The 21290-nt window shown below is 35.6% G+C and overlaps 1 protein-coding gene across 1 annotated transcript in view; it reads left to right on the top strand.

Moving 5' to 3' along the window:
• ABCB5 (ATP binding cassette subfamily B member 5) overlaps window positions 1-21290 on the top strand; it is a 126290-nt gene that overhangs the window by 38634 nt on the left and 66366 nt on the right. Inside the window, exon 14 of the mRNA XM_015133897.3 lies at window positions 16905-17066. Within this exon, the coding sequence (XP_014989383.2) occupies window positions 16905-17066 (162 nt within the window). The remainder of the gene's footprint in view (window positions 1-16904; window positions 17067-21290) is intronic.

The raw sequence follows: 21290 nt of genomic DNA, 5'->3' as shown, positions 1-21290 counted from the left end.
ATGTTAAAAGTGGTATGCAAATCTAAGGCATAATTATTATTAAGGGAATTTCAGCCACACCACATCAATGGAGAACCTCTAAAAAGTCCCTTTGGTAATTATGTAGGAAGAGTTATCATCACAGTATTATTCTTTGAAAATACAGGGTTGCTTTCCTGCAGCCCTCGTGGGCATCTCTCAACCATCACTGTACTTTCTCCCTATGATGCGCCCTGTTGGTCTTCCTCCAAGACCTCTTACATTGTATTTATAATACTTAGAGGACTAGACAATAAGGAAATTGGTATATTACATTAAGCTGTGGGCCACTTGATTAAATTAAGTTCTAAGAAGTGATTATCCAAAGTCGAAGTTGAGTCAGAGCAAATTTTACACACACACACACACTAATGCACACACATTTTGTATGTCTGTATCAATTAAATATCTCACTCTGTATTTGGAATTTCAAAAAACAATTTATAGCAACCCTATAATAGTTGGGAACAGAAAGGGAATTTGTCCAAGGGAATTTCCTTGGCTGAAATTTAGACAAAAAATCAAAGGTAACACACAGACTACCTCATGGGAAAAACATGATTGGTTATTTTATAAACCTGCTTAATCAAGCTCACATTTGTAGGACTTGATGTTAAATTCTAAGCCACTAACTTCTTTTAGAGTAATGGTTCTTCTCCTTTGATAGATCAGGGCCCCTTTGAGAATCTGATTGAGAAAGGGAAAAATAAACCACCATAACTCTTTAGAAAAGTATACAAATTCACTTATACAAAAAGGCTTACATGTACTCTTGAGGGGTTCATAGACCCCTGAAGTCATTTGTGGGTCCTTATTTTAGATGGAACAAAGGAACGAATGGATGATAATAGCTAATTCTCACAAGACCCCTGTAAGATTAAGACATTTATTCTCCTGTTTTACAGTTGAGCTGTAAAACACACTGAAGCACAGGGAGGTTAAGTAATAGCTAGGCACAGTGAAGCCAGCATCTGGACCAGTCGTCCTTCTGCCTCATTCATGTAACCACCAGGCTATATTGCTTCAAGATTACACTACCAGGAGGTAGATATAAAACCGATTCCAGATCAGGCTTCAAACCTCTTAATAAACATAGAATTACCATTTGATCCAGAAATTTCACTTCTGAGTGTATGCCCAAAATAATTGAAAGCAGTGTCTCAAAGAGATATTGGTATACCAGTGTTCACAGTAGCATCATCTACAGTAGCCAAAAGGTGAAAACAATCCAAATGTCTGTTGACAGATAAAAGGATAAAGAAAATGTGGTAGATACATACAATAGAATAGAACCAGTCTTTAAAAGGAAATTCTGATGATGCTAAAACATGAATAACCCTTGAAGAATTATCCTAAGTGAAATAAAACTGACAAAAAAGGATCCATATTGCTTAATTCTGCTAGTATGAGATACATACAATAGTCAAATTCAGAGATGGAAAGTAGAAGAGTGGTTACTACGGACTTGGGGGAGGGGAAAGTGGGGAGTTAGTGTTTAATGGGTATAAAATTTCAACATGAGATGATGAAAATTTCTGGAGATGGGTAGTGGTGACAGTTGCACAATAATGTAATTAAGATTGTAAATTTTATGTTACACTTTTTTTTTTTTTTTTTTGAGATGGATCTTGTTCTGTTACCCAGGCTGGAGTGCAGTGGTGTGATCTCAGCTCACTGCAACCTCCGCCTCTCAGGTTCAAGCAATTCTCCTGCCTCACCCTCCAGAGTAGCTGGGATTACAGGCACACATGACCACACCCAGCTAATTTTTATATTTTTGGTAGAAATGGGGTTTCACCATGTTGGCCAGGCTGGTCTCGAACTCCTGACCTCAAATGATCCACCTGCCTCGGCCTCCCAAAGTGCTGGGCTTACAGGTGTGAACCACTGCATCCAGCCAGACATGTTTTTACCAAAAAGGAGAGAGAGAGAGAGGGAGAATAGTAATCTGAGCCTGAGTACAAAAGAACAGTGAAAAAAATTAATAAATAAAAGAATAGTGACAAAGAGGAATTTGGCCTCTCAGAGTCAGAAGGATCCTACCCTTTAAAATGGCTATAATGGTAAATTCTGTATTATGCATATTTTTACACAATTTTAAAAACAAAACACAACTAGCCTTTTTTCGAAAACCACACTCACACTGTCTTCTTGGGAAAGAAATTCAAACCATACTCCAAATCGAAGCTCTCATGTGGGTTAAACCCACTTTTATTCCCATAAGTTGTTTATTTTTATACTATTGTATAAATAACGAGTAGATTTCTCTTTTATAAATTTAAGTCACTGTTACTTAGGAGGACATTTTAAGGTTTTAAAGAATATAGTAAAAGGTCTTCTAAGATATAATAAAATATTTGTCCATGATATGGATAAGCATCTTGGTGATTTCTATAAATTAAAATTATTCCTAAGCCTTTCACTCCTCCCAAAATAAGGAAAATGCCTATAGAAGATATTGATTTTCCTAAGTGCTGTCAAATAAGTGATCTCTTAATGTATTATTTATCAAGAATAAAAGTAGGTAAGGTATTATGCTCTTGTGGAAAAAAATAAACTAATTATTGCAGCATTTTCTCTTCTTACCCACCATTTACTTCATCATTTTTTTTTTTTTTTGCAAATTTCTCCACAAATGCTTAAATGATTAGTTTGTTAATAAAGTTAAGTAAAGCTGGGTGTGGTGGCTCACACTGTAATCCCAGCTACTTGGGAGGCTAAGGTGGGAGAATTATGTGAGACCAGGAGCTCAGTACCAGCTGGGCAACGTAGCAAGACTTTGTCTGTAAAGAAAATAATAAAATGATTTTTTAAAAGTTCAATGAAGAGAAAAGGTATTAAATGATGATAAATAATTTTATGTTATCTCCAATTCTTAATTTTCATGTTAACTTATTTAGAAGTGACAATGAAGAGATTCCAGGCCATAAAAAGAAAACATTTTACTATTATTATGTTATTATTTCACATTCCTAATTAGGTAGTACATTTGGCTTCATTTTAGCAGAGTTTAGATTTTGAAAGTGTTTCTTTTCTAAAGGGTCTTAACCCAAGCATTCATGCATTCACATGAGTGGATTTCTGCAAGTTGGAAAGAAGGGTCAAGGAGCAGGTGAATCACTCATTTAAAGTGACTTCTAAGTTCCTGATATTTTGCTATTTGTCATCCTACTTGACAAAAAAGAAAGCATTCTCAGACCAGTGAGGTGGTCTGACAGTAACCCCACATTGTTGAGCCCTGGAACACATGTCGACCCGGAAGAACACTAAGCCAATTGGCTTTCAACATCACAGTCAGGTAGTTAAGAGACAAAAGGCTGTGTTTCCCTTTCAGCTACCATGGTGACCTTATTATAAAAGATGACCAGCTAAAATTTGATACCCTAAAAGAAAAAACACTGAAGAGTAGTGAGAAGTTCTCAGACTGTATTCTTGGAGTACTAGGGTACTAGGGTCTCCAAGGAGCCTCTCAAGTAGTGAGAGAGGTGGTGAGGTGAGGTGGAAAAGCAGGTAGGGCTGTACCCTCGACTCCTCCGCCAATTCAAGCAGTGCACCGATCCATTTATCTGGATGAGATATGGATGGATGGATAGATAGATAGATAGATAGATAGATAGATAGATAGATAGATATAAATATACATATAGATATAGATATATAAGCTTCCAGATGAGCTTTTGTTGAAAGGATTTTGCAGTTAAAAAAAAAAAAAAAAAAGGTTGGGCCAGGCGTACTGGCTCATGCCTGTAATCCCAGCACTTTGGGAGCCTGAGGCAGGTGGATTGGGAGTTCGAGACCATCCTGACCAACGTGGAGAAACCCCGTCTCTACTAAAAATTAAAAATTAGCCGGGCATGGTGGCACATGCCTGTAATCCCAGCTACTCGATAGGCTGTGGCAGGAGAATCGCTTGAACCCAGGAGGTGGAGGTTGCGGTGAGCCGAGATCATGCCATTGCACTCCAGCCTGGGCAACAAGAGCAAAACTCCATCCCAAAATAAAAAAAAAGGTTGACGATAACAGCACTGCATCATGGAGCACATGTGACCGATGAGCCCCAAATCCAACTGACGCAACCTTCTGGAAGGTAGTGAGTGGGAACTTGTGTTCTCCTAGGTCTTCTACGCCACACTTGCCCCCAGGATACTAGAACTCTCCGTGCTGACACGCTTCTCCAGAAAGTGTATGACGCCTGGTAAAATGCTCTCAAATGCTCGAGGCTTTGTATTGTTTTCCTTTCTTTTCCTGCTGCCCTCTATGGTTATGGCAAGTCCCATAACCATCACTGGTGAGAATCTAGCTGATCTCCTCAGGCCCGTCTCTCTGCCTAGCAATTCTGGGAGGGATGTTTTAAAGCACCCTCTATTTCAAAGTCCAAGATAATGACCTGGTAATGTATGGCTGTGCATGGAATTGTAAAGTAATCTGAAAAATGTCAGCGATGTGTCAAGCAGAGACCTGTCTTCCTGGTGACCTTTGTTTGGTCAAATACCTAATTGTTTGGCTTTTAGCTTTGTATAATCTGTGAAGCAGGAGAGGAGATAGTAGGAAATTCTTTCAATATTGTACTTTCTAGAAGAAATAATACAACAAAGACGTGTTGAAAATCTACCACACTATCTGCTTTGAGGTATCTGGAACCACAGCGGAATGAATTGCACTATCTACCTGTCTTTACACTAATTCTGGCTACAAGACAAAGTATCAACTCAAATTTTCCTGATCAGTTTTTTAGCAGGCTTTGGCTACCAAAATCTCTTCTATGTTTTAAGTCTGAAGCAATTACTGTTGAATTTTTTGTTGTTGTTCACTAAGGGGAGTATATCAGTTTTAGGTCACATCGATGATCTAGTAGAGATGTATTTTTCTAGTATACTTGATAGTACCTTGAGTATGTACAGTACATGTAGGCCCATTTTATGGACCTTTGAGGCACAGTTTTGTTCCTTTTAAGTTATTATATATTTCTGTGATTTTATTTGATGCACTCAGATATAAATTCATGCTATAATAAATTAAATTATAACATAATATCTACCTTAATCAAATGTTTATAGCTTAGGCCAGGAGCCTGGCAAAGATGACACAGATGTAATGCTTGATAAGTAAATAAGTATGAGAAGAGATATATATTAAAATACCTGTGAAGTGAACCCCCCATGAAGAAAAGAAGGTCTATAATAATACAAACCTGTATCAGGAAACCTTGTGATTCTGATTCTGTGAACAGAAGGATACATGGAATTCTCAGACCTTTTCTAGCTGCAACCTTTTAATTGTTTGACTTCATATTCTGTCCCCTCAAATTCTCCTTAGATTGTGATGTGTTAATGCTGTCTTTTATATTTTCTAATTTAATTCCATACACACTAATTTGTTTGAGAAATGTTGGATAGTATTGTGAAATAATGGAGCTAATGGGTCACATCATGTGGCTTCATGAATAAGATTTGAGATCTGTTTGCTTTTGGAAAATAATATCCGTAACTTTGAGGAAACAGAATAAATAGGAGATTTATTAAATAAATATGGGCCACTAGGCTAGGTGCCTGAGTGTTTTTGCCTTCATGGTTATCAGCTTTCTAATACATACCACCCCAAAATACCATCCTTGGACTTTCTTTTAAAGGGCTGTAGGCAAGTCCCAGGTCTCCAAGACCCACAATAGAATTCAAACTTGAACTGTGAAAGAGAGGAGTGGTATCAGCATAGGCTGAATATCTTACCTCTAAAAAGGAAGACAAATCAGATGAACCCAAATTGAGATATTCTACAAAACATCTAACCAGTATTCTTTAAAACTATCAAGTTCATCAAAAACAAGGACAACCTGAGACACTGTAACAGCCAAGAGGAGCCTAAGGAGGCATGATGACGAAATGTATTGAGATATTCAGGGGTGGGGATCCTAGAACAGAAAAAGAGCATGAGTTGAAAATTAGAGAAATCTGAATAAAATATGGAGTTTAGATAATGATGTGTCAATAGTGGTTCAGTAGTTGTGGCAAATGCATCACAGAAATGTAAGATGTTGGAACTGGGGGATATTGTGTGCAGAGTACATGGAAGCTTCCTGCACTATCTTTGCAATTTTTCTGTAAGTCTAAAACTATTGTAAAAAAAAAAAGAAAAGAAAAAGAAAAAAAAGGTTGACGATAACAGCAGTACGTCATGGAGCATACAAATCCAATTGAGGCAACCTTCTGAAAGGCAGTGAGTGGGAACTCACTGTTTACTTAAAAGAAAAAAAACCACTCGTATTTTTAACCAATTTTGTTATACCATTCATAAGGGTGTGCTGTATAAGTTAGACTTAGAATTACCACACCAAAGTAAACAGGAGACTGAGGAAAACAAGAAGTAAGCTGACAGGGTGCAGTGGCTCTCACTTGTAATCTCAGCACTTTGGGAGGCCGAGGTGGGCGGATCACCTGAGGTCGGGAGTTTGAGACCAGCCTGACCAACGTGGAGAAACCCTGTCTCTACTAAAAATACAAAATTAGCTGGGTGTGGTGGCACATGCCTATAATCCCAGCTACTCGGAAGGCTGAGGCAGGAGAATCGCTTGAACCCAGGAGGAGGAGGTTGCCATGAGCCAAGATCGCGCCATTGCACTCCAGCCCAGGCAACAAGAGCAAAACTCCATCTCAAAAAAAAAAAAAGAAAAAAGAAAAAAAAAGAAAAACAAGAAGCAAGCAATAAAAACCCATTCCCCACATATCAGTCACTCATTAGTTTAATAAAATATTCATAAGCATGACAATATCAGAAAATAAAGAAAGCACTAAGCATGTTAGTGCTTAGTAGAACTCTCTTCTACTGCAGAGTAGGTTATACCATAAAAATGACCCATAGAAACTTACATATGCTTATAAGTAATTTCCAATTAAAAATATTATTATGCTTCTATTATCAGATCTTGATGAAGTTAAGAAAAATAAAGCTTTCTGTCTAGAACCCTATATCACAGTTGTCCCCAATCCACTTTGTCATTATTTTTGCAGGGCATTCATTAAAATGTCTCAGTCTCATTCAGGATTCCTGCAGAACTTTAGAATGACCAACTGGGCTGCTGAATATATTTGCTTCTTTTATTTGACTTTGACTTTTGTTTTTAACCGTTTTTTGAGGTTTCATTGATATATAAGAAACTGTACATATTAAAACATATGATTGGAAAAATTTTGGCATATATGTACACCACGATCAAGATAGTCAGCCACATTTTTCACATGACTTTTGTAACCATTTCATCCTGACCCTCTCCAGCCCTCCTCTCCTGACCCTTGGCAACCACTGATTTGCTTACTGTCACTGGAGATTAGTTTGTATTTTCTAGAACTTTATATAAAGGGAGCAATACCACATGTATTCTGTTAGGTCTGGCTTCTTTCATTCAGCATAATTATTTTGAGACTCATCCATTTGCAGAATGCATCAATTGTTTGTTTTTATTGATAAATGCTATTCTATTTGTGACTATGCCACAATTTAAACTAATTGGTATGGATGCTCATTTGAATTATTGGGTTTGTTTTCAGTTTTGGGATATTACAGATAAAGCTGTTCTAAACATTCATATGCAAGTCTTTGTATAGACATGTGCTTTTATTTCTCTTGAGTAAATACCTGGGATTTAAATGGCTGAATTTTATGGTAGGTATACTTTTTACTTTTTAGTTACATGTCACACTGTTTTTCTTTTACATTTCTACAAGAAATATATTAAAATTCCAGCTACTCCACAACTTGTCCACACTTCATATAGTCATTTATTTTAATTTCAGCCATCTGAAGAAATGTGTAGTAGTATCCCATTGTCATTTTAATTTGCATTATCCTGATGACTGATGATGTTAAGCATTTTTATGTGCTTATTAACCATCCATATTTTTTTCTTTGTTAAAGTGTCTGTTCAAATCTTTAGCCCATTTTATATTGAGTTGTTTGTTTTCTTATCACTGGGTTTTGATAATTCTTTATATTCCTGGGTACAAGTATTTTATCAGATATAGGATTAGAAAATATTTCTCCCCATTCTAGGGCTTGGCTTTCTATTGTCCTGAATGTGTCTTCCAAAGGCCAGGAGTTTTTAATTTTGATGTTTAATTTATTAGGTTTTTTTTTTTCTTTTACAAATCAAGGTTTTGTTGTCATATTTAAGAAATCTTTGAACAACACACATCGGGGCCTGTCAGCAGGATGACGGGAGGGAGAGCATCAGGACAAATAGCTAATGGGTGTGGGGCTTAGTACCCAGGTGACAGGTTGATAGGTGCAGCAAACCACCATGGCACACATTTATCTATGTAACAAACCTGCACGTTCTGCACATGTATCCAGGAACTTAAAGTAAAATAAAATTTTAAAAGAAAGAAAGAAATATTTGCTGAATTTAAGGTCACAAAGACTTTCCTCTGTTTTCTTTTGAAGGTATTATAGTTTTAGTTTTTATGTTTTGAGTTAATTATTGTATGTGATGTAAGGTACAGTTTAAGGTTCCTTTTGTTTTTGTTTTGTTTTGTTTTTTTTTTTGCATATAGACTTCCAGTTGGTCCTGTACCATTTGTTGAAAAAATTATCTTTTCCACACTGATTTTTCTTTGCACCTTTGTAAAAAAATCAGTTGTTCATATATGTGTGTCTTTCTCCAGACTGTTGACTCCATTGTGCCATATTGATGTATTTGTCTGTCTTTGAGTTTATTCTTCTTTTTTTGTATTTAATTGGTTTCTGCTTTTTTATTTCCTTTCTTCTGTTTTTTCTTTTCTTTTTTTTTTTTTTTGAGTTTAACTTGCCCTTCTTTTTCTTGTTTCTTAAGTTACATATGAAGTCATTTACTTGAAAATTTTTATTTGGTTTCAATATTGGAGTATTTTCCAGAGATTTTTTCTGTATTGATTTCTAATTTAATTGCATTACAGTCAGGGAATATCCATGTATGACTTGAATACAAGGAAGTTTATTAGGACTTGTTTTATGGCACAGATTATGGTCTCTCTTAGTAAATGTTTTGTGTGCACTTGAAAAGAATATGCATTTTGCTATTGTTGGATGAAGTGTTCTATAAATGTCAATTGTGTTGAGTTGGTTGATAGTATTATTCAACTCTTGTCCTTATGGTCTACTTGTTCTGTCAGTTACTGAGAGAAGGGTATTTAATTCTTCAACTATTATTGTAACTTTTAGATGTATTCTTGTAATTGTATATATTTTGGTGTCATGTATTTTAGAGCTGTGTTATTAGGCACATAAATATTTAGGATTGTTAGGTTCTCTTGATAAATTGAGCCCTTTTTCATTAGGAAATAAACTTATTTACTCTGGTTATATCCTTTTCACTTTAATCTGCTTTATCTAATATTAACACAGCCACTGTTATTTTTCTTTTACTCTGTGTTAGCATGGTATGCGTTTTTTATCCTTTTAGTCTTAACCTCTTTGTTTCTTTATATTTAAAATGTGTTTCTGACAGATGACACGTAGTGGGGCCTTGCTTTTGTATTCAAACTGAAAATCTCTGACTTTTAATTGGAGTGTTTAGACCATTTACATTTAATCTGATGATTGATATTAATATTATTAAATTAAATCAACCACTTTGCTACTTGTTTTCTTTTTTCCACCGATTCTTGGTTTCTGGTTTACTCATTTTCTGTCTTCATTTGGATTGAGTACTTTTTATGATTTTGTTTTATCTCTTTTGTGAGCTTATTTATATAACTCTTTGATATTTCAGTGATGGCTTTAGAGATTATAGTCTACACACTTAACTTAAGACAATCTACCTTCAAGTGATATTATATCATTTCATGTGTAGTATAAAAGCATGCATTAGCATACTTCCATTTCTCCCTTTTCGGCTTTTAAGCTATTGCGATTAGACATCTTACTTTGACATGTTATAAACTCCATCCCACATTGTAAATTTTAAAATCAATCATTAGTTTTTTAAAAAATTCAAATAGGTACTAAGAAAAAGTTACATTTTTCTCCATGCCCCATGGAGTTACAATTTCCAGTGTTCTTCATTCTTTTATGTGTATCCATATGTCCACTGGCATCAATTCCTTTTACCTGAAACCTTTAATGTGGTACAGTTCCACTACTGATGAATAATTTCAGCTGTCATATGTCTTTGTTTCACCTTTAGTTTTTGAAAAATTTATTTCCTTGATATAGAGTTTTAGCCTGAAAGTTGTAGGATTTTTTTTTTTCAATATCTTAAAGATGTTGCTCACTGTCTCCTTTCTTGCACTTTTTTCTGAGGAGAAATCTGTCATGTTTATGTTTGTTCCTGTATATGTAATGATTGAAGTTGCTATCAGCTTAAAGTAGACCGTCATAAATATAAGGTTTTTATGTAAGCCTCATGGTATACAAACAAACAAAAGTACCTAGAGTACCTCTTACCACTTGCATTCAACAAAGTCCTGAAGTTCTTAGCCTGGGCAATTAGGCAAGGAAAATAAAAAAGAAGTGTCAAATAAGAAAAAAAAAAAAAGTAAGCAGATTATATGATCTTAAAATTTGAAAACTCTAAAGATTACACACGCAGTCACACATACACACACAAAGTGTTAGCACTAAAGCACTAATAAATGAATTCAGTAAGGTTGCAGGGTACAAAATCAACATACAAAAATTAGTTGCATTTCTGTTAACAACAAATCATCTGAAACTAAGAAAACATCCCATTTGCAACAGCATCAAAAGAATAAAATACTTAGAAATAAACTTAAGAAGGTAAAATACCTGTATGCTGAAAACTGTAATCATTGATGAAAAAATTAGAGAAGACACCCATAAAATACATCTCATGATCCTGGATTGAAAGACTTGATACTGTTAAATGTCAATACTACCCAAAGCAATCTACAGATTTAGTATACAGATTTTGATTTAGTACAATCAAAATCCCAATGGCATGTTTTACAGAAATAAAGAATTCATCCTAAAATTAATAAGAAACCACAAAAGATACCAAATATCCAAATCAATCTTAAGAAGAAAAACAAAGCTGAAAGCATCACACTTCCTAATTTCAAAATACATTACAAAGTTATAGTAATTAAAACAGTATAGCACTTGCCTAAAAATAAACATAGAGGCTAATGGGACAAAATAGAAAGCCCAGAAATAAATGTATGCAAAATGATCGACTGACCTTTGACAAGGGTGCAAAGAGTACACAATGGGGAAAGATGGCCTATTCAACAAATGATGTTGGGAAATTTGGATGTCCACATGCAAAAGAATTGAAACTGGACTTTTATCTACACCATACACAAAAACCAACTCAAAATAGGTTAAATATATCAATATAAGAAACTGTAAAACTTAAACTGAAACTGTAAAACTTAGAAGTAAACATGGGGGAAAGCTTCATGACATTAAGTTTGACAATTATTTCTTGGATATGAGGCCAAAAACACAAACAACAAAAGCAAAATTAGATAAGTAGGACTACATCAAACAAAAGCATCACAAAGGAAATAATCAACAGAACGAAAAGGTAGACTACAAAAAGGAAAAAAAAATTGGAAATCATATATCTGGTAAGAAATTAATATCTAAAATATATAAGGAACTCCTATAACTCAATAGTAAAAAAACAAAAATAAAGAACAAATAACCTGATTTAAAAATAGGCAAAGAAGTTGAAAAGGCATTTCTCAAAAAAACACATACAAATGGCCAATAAGTATATGAAAAGATTCTTGACATCACTAGTTATCGGGGAAATGTAAGTCAATACCGCAATGAGATATCTCCTCACACCTATTAGGATGACTATTGTTAAAAAAAAAGATAAGTGTTGGTGAAGATGTGGAAAAATTTGAACCCTTGTGTATTACTGATGGGAAAGTAAAAAGTTGCAGTCTCTATGGAAAACAGTATGGAGGTTCCAGAAATAATTAAAGATAGAATTACCATTTGACCCAGCAATTCTACTACACATACACACACACACACACACACACACACACACACACACACACACACATATATATGTGTATATATATACACACATTAATTCCAATAATTTGGATGTATTAATATATATTCAAAAGAATTAAAGTCAGTATCTCAAAGAAGTATATGCACTCCCATGCTCATTGCATCATTATTTATAACAGCCAAGATATGGAAACAAATTAAATATTTATTGACAGATTAACAAATAAAGAAAAATATGATACCTACACAAGGAAATATTAATAAGCCTTAAAAAAGGAGGAAGTCCATATGGAACAACATGGATGAATCTGAATGACATTATGCTAAGTGAAATAAGCCAGTCACAGAAGGACTAATACTGTGTGATTCCTCTTAAATGAGGTATGTAAAACAGTCAAACTTGTAGATGCAGACAATACGATGGTGGCTGCTGGGGACTGAGGAGAGAGAGATACAGGGAGTTGCTGTTCAGTGGGAATAAAATTTTATTTATGTAAGATGAATGAGTTCTAGAGATTAACACTACCACATTGTGCCTATAGTTGGCAATATTGTATTGTGCACTTAAAATTTTAAGAAGATAGATCTCATGTGAAGTGTTCTTACCACAAAAAAAATTAATCTGCTCAATAACTCTAAAATAGAGGTGGTAAAATTTTCCCTATTATCAAATGAAAAACATAAGACTTAGAGGGGTAAAAAACTTAGACATCTAAGTCCTCCAAGCCAGAAACTGGCAGAAACAAGATCCAAACCCAGGATTTGCAACTCCAGAAAACACAAATGGTGAAATTATTGAATACCAGATTTGCCATTATAAAAGTCATACACTATAATCTATATATACTGCTTGCCATTTTGTAGTTAATTACCATGTAATATATTAATTATTATTAGTTACATCCATCATGATATTTGTCAGATTAACTGTATTACGAGTTTTTATTAAGACAGTGTGGACTTCATTCCTATATCATTAGTCTTCTTAGTTTGTTGTTCATAAAGCTTGCTCAGCTATTCATGCAGTGAATATAACTTTAATTTAAAAGCAAGTTATCACTTAAAGGGAAATTTGATCCCAGTCATATTATCTCAGTATATTCTTTTAGAAAAGAGCTCTGAAACACAGGTAGGGCTGCTATAGGGGAGCATAACTATCCTTTCTACCTACTTTTTGTGACAAGAGATGGGGATTAAGGATACAGATTTAGAAACTGAATAATAATTATCATCTTATTTTTAGTATCAGACTAAAAATCAGTTATCAAAGCCCTGACATCTCTCCTGACTTGGATAGATGTTTAACCATCAAAAAATACTGCCTTTTGCCAGTAATCCCAGCACTTTGGCAGGCCGAGGCAGGTGGATCACCTGAGGTCAGGAGTTCAAGAACAGCCTGGCCAGCATGGCAAGACCCTGTCTCTACTAAAAATACAAAAATTAGCTGGGTGTGGTGGTACACGCCTGTAATCCCAGCTAATCGGGAGGCTGAGGCAGGAGAATCACTTGAACCTGGGAGGTGGAGGTTGCAGTGAGCCGAGATCACGCCACTGCACTGCAGCCTGCATGACAGAGAGAGACTTCATCTCAAAAATTAATTAATTAATTAAATTTTTAAAAAGTACCCTTTCTCCCTCTTTCTACCTAGTCCCGCTCTTTAAATGACTCTCTTAAAATCTACACGTGGGAAAAAAAACCAGCTGAAGTCGACTCACATTGAACCCTTTTTACCTCTGTCAGTGGTCAAGGCCAGCTACGCAGTTTGTGGGGTCCAGCACAAAATGAAAATGTGGAGCCTCTTATTCAAAAACTATTAAGAACTCCAGAATGGCAGCAGCAGAGCATTAAACCAAGAGTCACACCCTTCTAAAACTTTCTTACTTGTAAACAAAAGTGCAATACATGTACACTAAATAAAATTGGGGAAATTGAGATGAGAAAAATACAATCCATAGGCCCAATAACTAAGAACGGCACTATTAGGATATTGATAGATTTCTATATAGGTGTCTTTTTATGGGTAATTTTTTTAAAACATAGTTATAATAGGATATGTATTTTTCCTGCATTTTTACAGGTAGCATTATATCATACATCTTTTCCACATTATCATTTAATCTTAATAACCAATGTCTTGAGAGGTTCCCTTCTCTTATAGATTTGGAAAAAAGTTTGAAAGAAATTATCACCTGCTTAATCAAGTTTATCTATTGCAATGAAGAGACCTTGTGGAGAGAGGAGGGAAAACCACACCAGGTTTTAGTACCAGTCCTTCCAGTGACTGAATGAGGCCCTGAACAAGGTTCTTAACTTTCTGAGTTCCATTTTCCTGCTCTATAGTAGATATGAATCAGAAAAGCAAATAGCAGTAACACAGTAATAATATGAATAGTAACAATGTTAGCTGTCGATTGTTGATTCCCTAGCAAATTTGTAGTGCCAGAAGTGTCAGTTATTGTGGTAGGCATTTACAGAAAAACAAACAAACAAACAAAAAACACATTACCTAAAGAATAGTCCACAAAATCTTTCAGAGGAAGAATAAGCTGGAAGGGGTAAACTAATGGTTTTCAACACCTGTTTTAAGTCTATAGTAGTTAAAACAGGATAGCATTGGTGCAGTGACAGACAAGCTGAACAGCAGAATAGCAAGTAGAATACAAAAACAGACACAAAACAATTGCCACCTGATTTATGGTAAAGGCAGTTCTGAAGTATAGAGGGAAATGATGGTCTTCAAAATATGCTGTTGGGATACTTGGTTAACTGTATGGGGAAAATGTACATTGACTCCTACTTGGCATCACACACAAAAACTAATTCCAGGTGCTTTACATCACATCCAAATATGAAAGGCAAATTATAAAGATTGTAAGGTAAAACATAGAAAAACATCTGTGTGACCTTGGAGTAAAGATTTCTTAAAAGTACTCAAAAAGCACAAATTGTAAAAGAAAAAAATTGATAAATTGGACTTCATTAAAATTTTGAAATTCTGTTCATGAAAAGACACCATTAAGAGAGTGAAAAGAAAGCCAGGTACAGTGGCTCACACCTGTAATCCCAGCACTTTGGGAGGCTGATGTGGACGGATCACCTGAGATCAGGAGTTCAAGACCAGCCTGGCTAACATGGTGAAATCCCGTCTCTACTAAAAATACAAAGAATTAGCTGGGTGTGGTGGCGAGTGCCTGCAATCCCAGCTACTTGGGAGGCTGAGGCAGGAGAAAATTGCTTGAACCTGGGAGGCAGCAGTTGCAGTGAGCTGAGATCATGCCATTGCACTCCCGCCTAGGCAATGAGAGCTAAACTCTGTCTCAAAAAAAAAAAAGAGAGAGAGATAGAAAGAGACAGAGTGAAAAGACAATCACATAAGGAGAAACTTTCATTGTAATACATGGTATTCAACAAAGTTCTCACATCTGGAGTATATAAACAACTCATGAAAATTAAAAATAAAAATACAGTTCTAATAGAAAAATGAGAAAAAATGTGGACAATTCACAAGAGAGAATATCCAAATTGTCACTAGTCATTTGAAAAGTTGTTCAACTTTAGTAGTCATCGGGAAAATGCCGATAAAAGTCACAATATGATAGTTCTCACCCATCAGACAGAAAGAACCAAGTCTTAGAAGACAGAGCAACCATGGCCCTGTTGCACTACTGGGGGGTTTATAAAATAGGGCAACCACTTGGAAAACCTATTTGGCAGAATCTAATGAAGCAGAGCATATACACACTTTATGACTCAGCAATTCCTCTCCTAGGTATAACACTAGAATTGTGTACATATGTTCATCAAATAAACATTTACAGCAACATAGTAGGGGAAAAAAAAAAAACTTAAAAACGATCTAAATGCCAAACAGGAATAGAGTGGATAAATAAGTTGTGGTATAGTCACACAATAGAATACTGTGTGGCAATAAGAATAAATTATCTGCAACTCTATACAACCAAATGGATGAATCTCAAAAACATAATGTTGAGTGAAAAGATCCAGACACAGAAGAGTATACAATGCATAATCTCATTTATATAAATTACCAGAAAATCAAAACAAGTTCTGTTGTTAGAAATTGGGATAGTGATGACCCTTGGTATAGGTGAGTGTTAAGAGTGACTTGAGAAGAGCATGAGATGGACTTGTAGGTGCTGGTAATGATGGGATTCTTGACCTGGATACTACGATAGGGGTGTATTCCGTTTGAAATGCACTGATCTGTATGTACCCTTATGTGCACTTTTCCATATATTAATGGTACTTGTAAAAAAGTTAAAAATACATATTACTTTGAATTTGTAACCAAATAGTTAAGTAATATCCCAATTTTAAAGATGAAAACAATTAACTTTCTGACTTTCTTTTCATTCTAATTTCTATTGGTCTTCTTATTCTATTCAAGTTTCCAAATTTCTGTATCCAAGGATAAGATACTTTAATATTTACAATGATACTGCAACAAAGATTCCTTCATTCCTTCCTTCCTTCCTTCCTCTTTCTTTCTCTTTCTCTCTCTCTCTCTTTCTTTCTTTCTTTCTTTCTTTTTCTTTCTTTCTTTCGACGGAGTTTCACTCTGGTTGCCCAGGCTGGAGTGAAATGGCATGATCTCAGCTCACTACAACCTCTGCCTCCCAGGTTCAAGCGATTCTCCTGCCTCAGCCTTCCAAGTAGCTGAGATTACAGGTGCCCACCACCAAGACTGGATAATTTTTGTATTTTTAGTAGAGACGGGGTTTTACCATGTTGGCCGGGCTGATCTCTAACTCCTGACCTCAGGTGATCCACCCTCCTCAGCCTCCCAAAGTGCTGAGATTACAGGCATGAGCCACTGTGCCGAGTCAACAAAGATTTCTTAAATAGTGCAAAGGATGTTATTTCTACTAATATCATATTTATTTTCTATGCTTTTTATTCTGTAGGCAAGTAAAGGTCGGACTACAATCGTGGTAGCACACCGACTTTCTACTATTCGAAGTGCAGATTTGATTGTGACCATAAAGGATGGAATGGTGGCGGAAAAAGGAGCACATGCTGAACTAATGGCAAAACGAGGTTTATATTATTCACTTGTGATGTCACAGGTAATGCTTATGTGACATAATGCTATGTTAGCAGGGTTTATTTTTAACGTTTCAGAGATCATACCACACTAGAAAACAAAAGTTGCAAATTATAATCTTAAATTTCAAAAAGCAACCAAAGTTTATAGTTCCTCAGTAAAGAAATTAAGGGTTTCAAATCCTCAGTGTTGTGCTAAATAATATGCTGAAAGTTGAAGAAGTAATGGGTACCTGGTACCTAATATCTGCCAGGCACCCCCCAAATAGGCTTCAAAACTTGTATGTGGCCAGGCAGGGTGGCCCACACCTGTAATCCCAGCAATTTGGGAGGCTGAGGAGGGCAGATCACGAGGTCAGGAGATCGAGACCATCCTGGCCAACATGGTGAAACCTCGTCTCTACAAAAAATACAAAAATTAGCTGGGTGTGGTGGCACGTGCCTGCAGTCCCAGCTACTCGGGAGGCTGAGGCAAGAGAATTGCTTGACAGAGAGTTGGAGGTTGCAGTGAGCTGAGATTGCACCACTGCACTCCAGCCTGCCAACAGAGTGAGACTCTGTCTCAAAAAAAACGAACAAACAAACAAAAACTTGTATGTGGTAGATACTGTGATCTTTGGCTAGAACACAAAGAAATATAACACACAGTCCTTATTTAAAGACTTAAAACTTAGCTACAGAGGCAAATTGCAAAATCGTGCATATAGATATTATTAGTTGTAAAAAGAAAAAACAAGATTGATGGGGAGAGACAGAGCTATATTACCCATAAAAGGTTTCATGGAAGAGGTCTTTAAAGTTAAAAGATGGGAGCTGGGGGTGAACATGAAGGACAAATTCAGGCAGGCAGAACAACAGCATAGAAGCAAGAAGGAACTTGGTGTGCGACTGAAACAAAAAGGAGGTCAGCTTTCCTTAAGTACTTGTGAGTGTTGAGGGTATAATGGGAAAGAGTTCAATAATGAACGTCAGATCATGGAAGTTCTTAGAAGCCAGGCAAAAGAGTTGAGACTTAATTTGTGTAGGAAGCACCTAAGACAATACCTGGCACACAGTGGGCACTCAATAAACATTTGCTGAATGAAGGGATGCACACATAAAACCTTACTATGTGTGCTACCGCATCACCACAGATGGACCAGAAAGCTCATATTGGGCAATCAAGCGGGGGCATGATGATGCTGAAGGCACACAGCAAATTCCCCTTCTTTAGGATCCATACTTGTGCGTGTCATGGATCCACCCTACTGGATTTCACATAACTTTCTCATTAGGACACATTAATATAGGTCGTGGGAATTAAGCTATAGCTCTCTTCTTTGTTCCAGCCTGGCTTTCTTCTCTTGACCTGGAAGGCAGCCGTTTTTTGAAGGGCTCTTCTATAGATAACTGATTTCAACCCTTTTTGGTCTTCTTCAACTTTCTAATAATATCTTTGATGTCAATATTATTATTTTATAAATTAGCAAATTTAGAAAGTTATGAGCCCCCATCTCTTCATCAAGTTTATAACTTCAAATTTCAAACCCTAGCTTTCTCCAACTGTGCTAAAATGAAATATTTCTGAACATACCCTAAGAAGCAATACAGTAAAATAGGTTTGAAAATGTAGTTTTTATTGAAAAACTGTCTGATGCTGATTTTATTTCATATTAGTTCATATTTTGTACTTCAAAAATAAAAGTGAGGTGTTATATAACTGAATTTTTATTCCACAATACACTTAATAATTTATGAAGTTTAATATTTTGAAACTAATATGGGTTGCAATAAAAGGAAATAACTGGTTGAGTTAACCCTATTTTGAGATTTTTTTAAAACTATTAATACTAGTATAATCAGATCTTTCTTTGGAGTAGTACATCTTTATTTTTTATTGTGATTAAACTAAAACTCCATTATTATGTCTTAAGTTAAAGGCTTTCACATTATATAAAAAGAAAAAGTGGTGTGTTAGTGGAACGAACGTGTAAAAATTTTAAATACCTTATTTAAAATGGATTAGTATTCTCTGATTACCTAAAATGATGTCCAATTAGATATAACAACACTATTTTAAATATTAATACTAAGTATAATATTCTAAGCATTGTACAGTAAATGTAACATACATAATATCTGCACAAACAAGTAACTCACTTTTGAAGATCTGCACATACTTATTTGCCAATATTGACTGTGGAATCAAAATTAATCAATTTTGATAATTTGTGATTGTCACAAATATCACAGTTAATGCTGCTAAAATAATCCTGAGAAGCAGTACAGCAAAGTGCTTAAGATGATGAACTCTGTGTTCACTGCAAGTTGACTCCACCACTTAATAGTTTTAGGTCCTTGAGCAAGTTATTTAAATTCTCAGTGCATCAATTTCCTAATCTCTAAGAAAAGGGAAATAGTAATAACCTATTAATAAATTATTGTGAGTATTAAACAGGCTAAATCATATAAAGTACTTAGAATTATTGTTAGTGTAATAAATTTTATTATGTTATTGACATTAACATTATTTGATCAAACTTTTTAGAAAAGTTCAAACTATGGAGATTAATATTTTAATTATTTACCTAGACTGTCCATGATCATATACATGTATATTGCTTTAGTGGATTTCTATGTGAAAATGAAATATAAACACATACACATATCAAAATGTGTATTTTTGATACACATATACACAGAGATATACACATATCAAAGCTTATTGTCATCATTATTTTGTCCAGAGACTTTCTCAGGAAAAGAAATTTTCTTTGACTTACTAAAGCACCTTTTCAGAAAATTTATTATGAGGAGAGGTCAAAGTTTTATTTTAAACTTGCCACAAAGTGAGTAACTCCTGGGGGCAGGGGAGAAAAGCCAAACAAGGCAGGACATGATGGCTAGTTCCTGTAATCTCAGCTACTTGAAAGGCTGGGGCAGAAGGACTGCTTGAGCTAAGGAGTTTAGCACTAGTTTGGGCAACACAGTAAGACCTACTCTTTAAATAAGGAAATAAATAATAAAAACAAAAAATAAAAAATTTCAAAGCCATATAAAATATTTCTTTCATGGCAGAGACATTTACAGGAAAAAAAAGAAAATGATAGCAAAAAGAAATGCCTGATTAAAGATGTTTGGATAGTCTGGGGCTGGTTAAAGTTCATTATCTCTTTAAATGACTGATTAACAGTTGTTAAGCTTGTCAAAGAATCACGGTGTCCCTGGAAAGTCTTCCATGTGCACATTCTCCTTGTGCATCTAAATTGATCTACATTTTCCATCTCTTCCCCACGCTGTCAGCAACTTAGCTGGGATTCTCATTTCTCTTGTCCTCCTCCCATCTCCTCCTGGGAAAGTCACAGATTTGCTCATACCACATTCAAATGAACAGAGAATCTGTAGCTCCTTTATTTCACTAAAGTGGTCTCATGAGTAGCAAGAAAAAGAAAATCTAGACCTAGAGCAATTTGATTTTGAACTTGGTTCTATCCTATAATGTACCAATAAACAGTTTCTTTAAAGTTAAAAATGTTTATTTCGAGATGACAGTCTTGCTGTCACCCAGGCTGGAGTGTAGTGGTGCAATCTCGGTTCACTGCAGCCTCCGCCTCCCAAGTTCAAGCCTCAGCCTCAGCCTCCTGAGTAGCTGGGATCACAGGCACGCACCACCACACCCAACTAATATTTTGTATTTTTAGTAGAGACAGGGTGTTATATGTTGGCCAGGCTGGTCTGAAACTCATGGCCTGAAGTGATCCACATGTCTCCGTTTCCCAGAGTGCTGGGATTACAGGGGTGACGACTGTGCCTGGCCTTTAAGGTTAATTTGATTGCTTTGGAATTTCTTATTGTTGAGGAGCAGGCCATGTTAGTTCTGTGTTTTGTTCACAGTTCAGGATGGGTAGCAGGGGCAGGCCTGGAAAGCATGATTGTCTCCCGAGATCTCTCTCAGGCCCAATCTCACATATAAGTACCCAATTAAATACTACAAATTTATAAGCCCCAGAAATGGCTAGGAAGAAAGCATCAGAAACAGTATCTTCTGTCTCAAAAAGCTCCTCTTACTAAGATCTCTCCTTGTTAGTGATATAATTGTTTCGATTAAGGCATTGTTTTCTGCAGGTGATTATACAGGTCCTTGGAAAAGAAAGGACAATGAGCTATTGTTAGTCACTAAGATTTTAGTATGAGATAGACTTATCAGTTCTCTCAAGCCTGAAAGCTGTTCAGCAAGAACTACATTAGAATATGCCACTTTCAATAGC

Source organism: Macaca mulatta, chromosome 3, assembly GCF_049350105.2.
Source record: "Macaca mulatta isolate MMU2019108-1 chromosome 3, T2T-MMU8v2.0, whole genome shotgun sequence".
NCBI classification, from domain to species: Eukaryota; Metazoa; Chordata; class Mammalia; order Primates; family Cercopithecidae; genus Macaca; species Macaca mulatta.
This window is presented reverse-complemented; position numbering and strand designations above follow the sequence as displayed.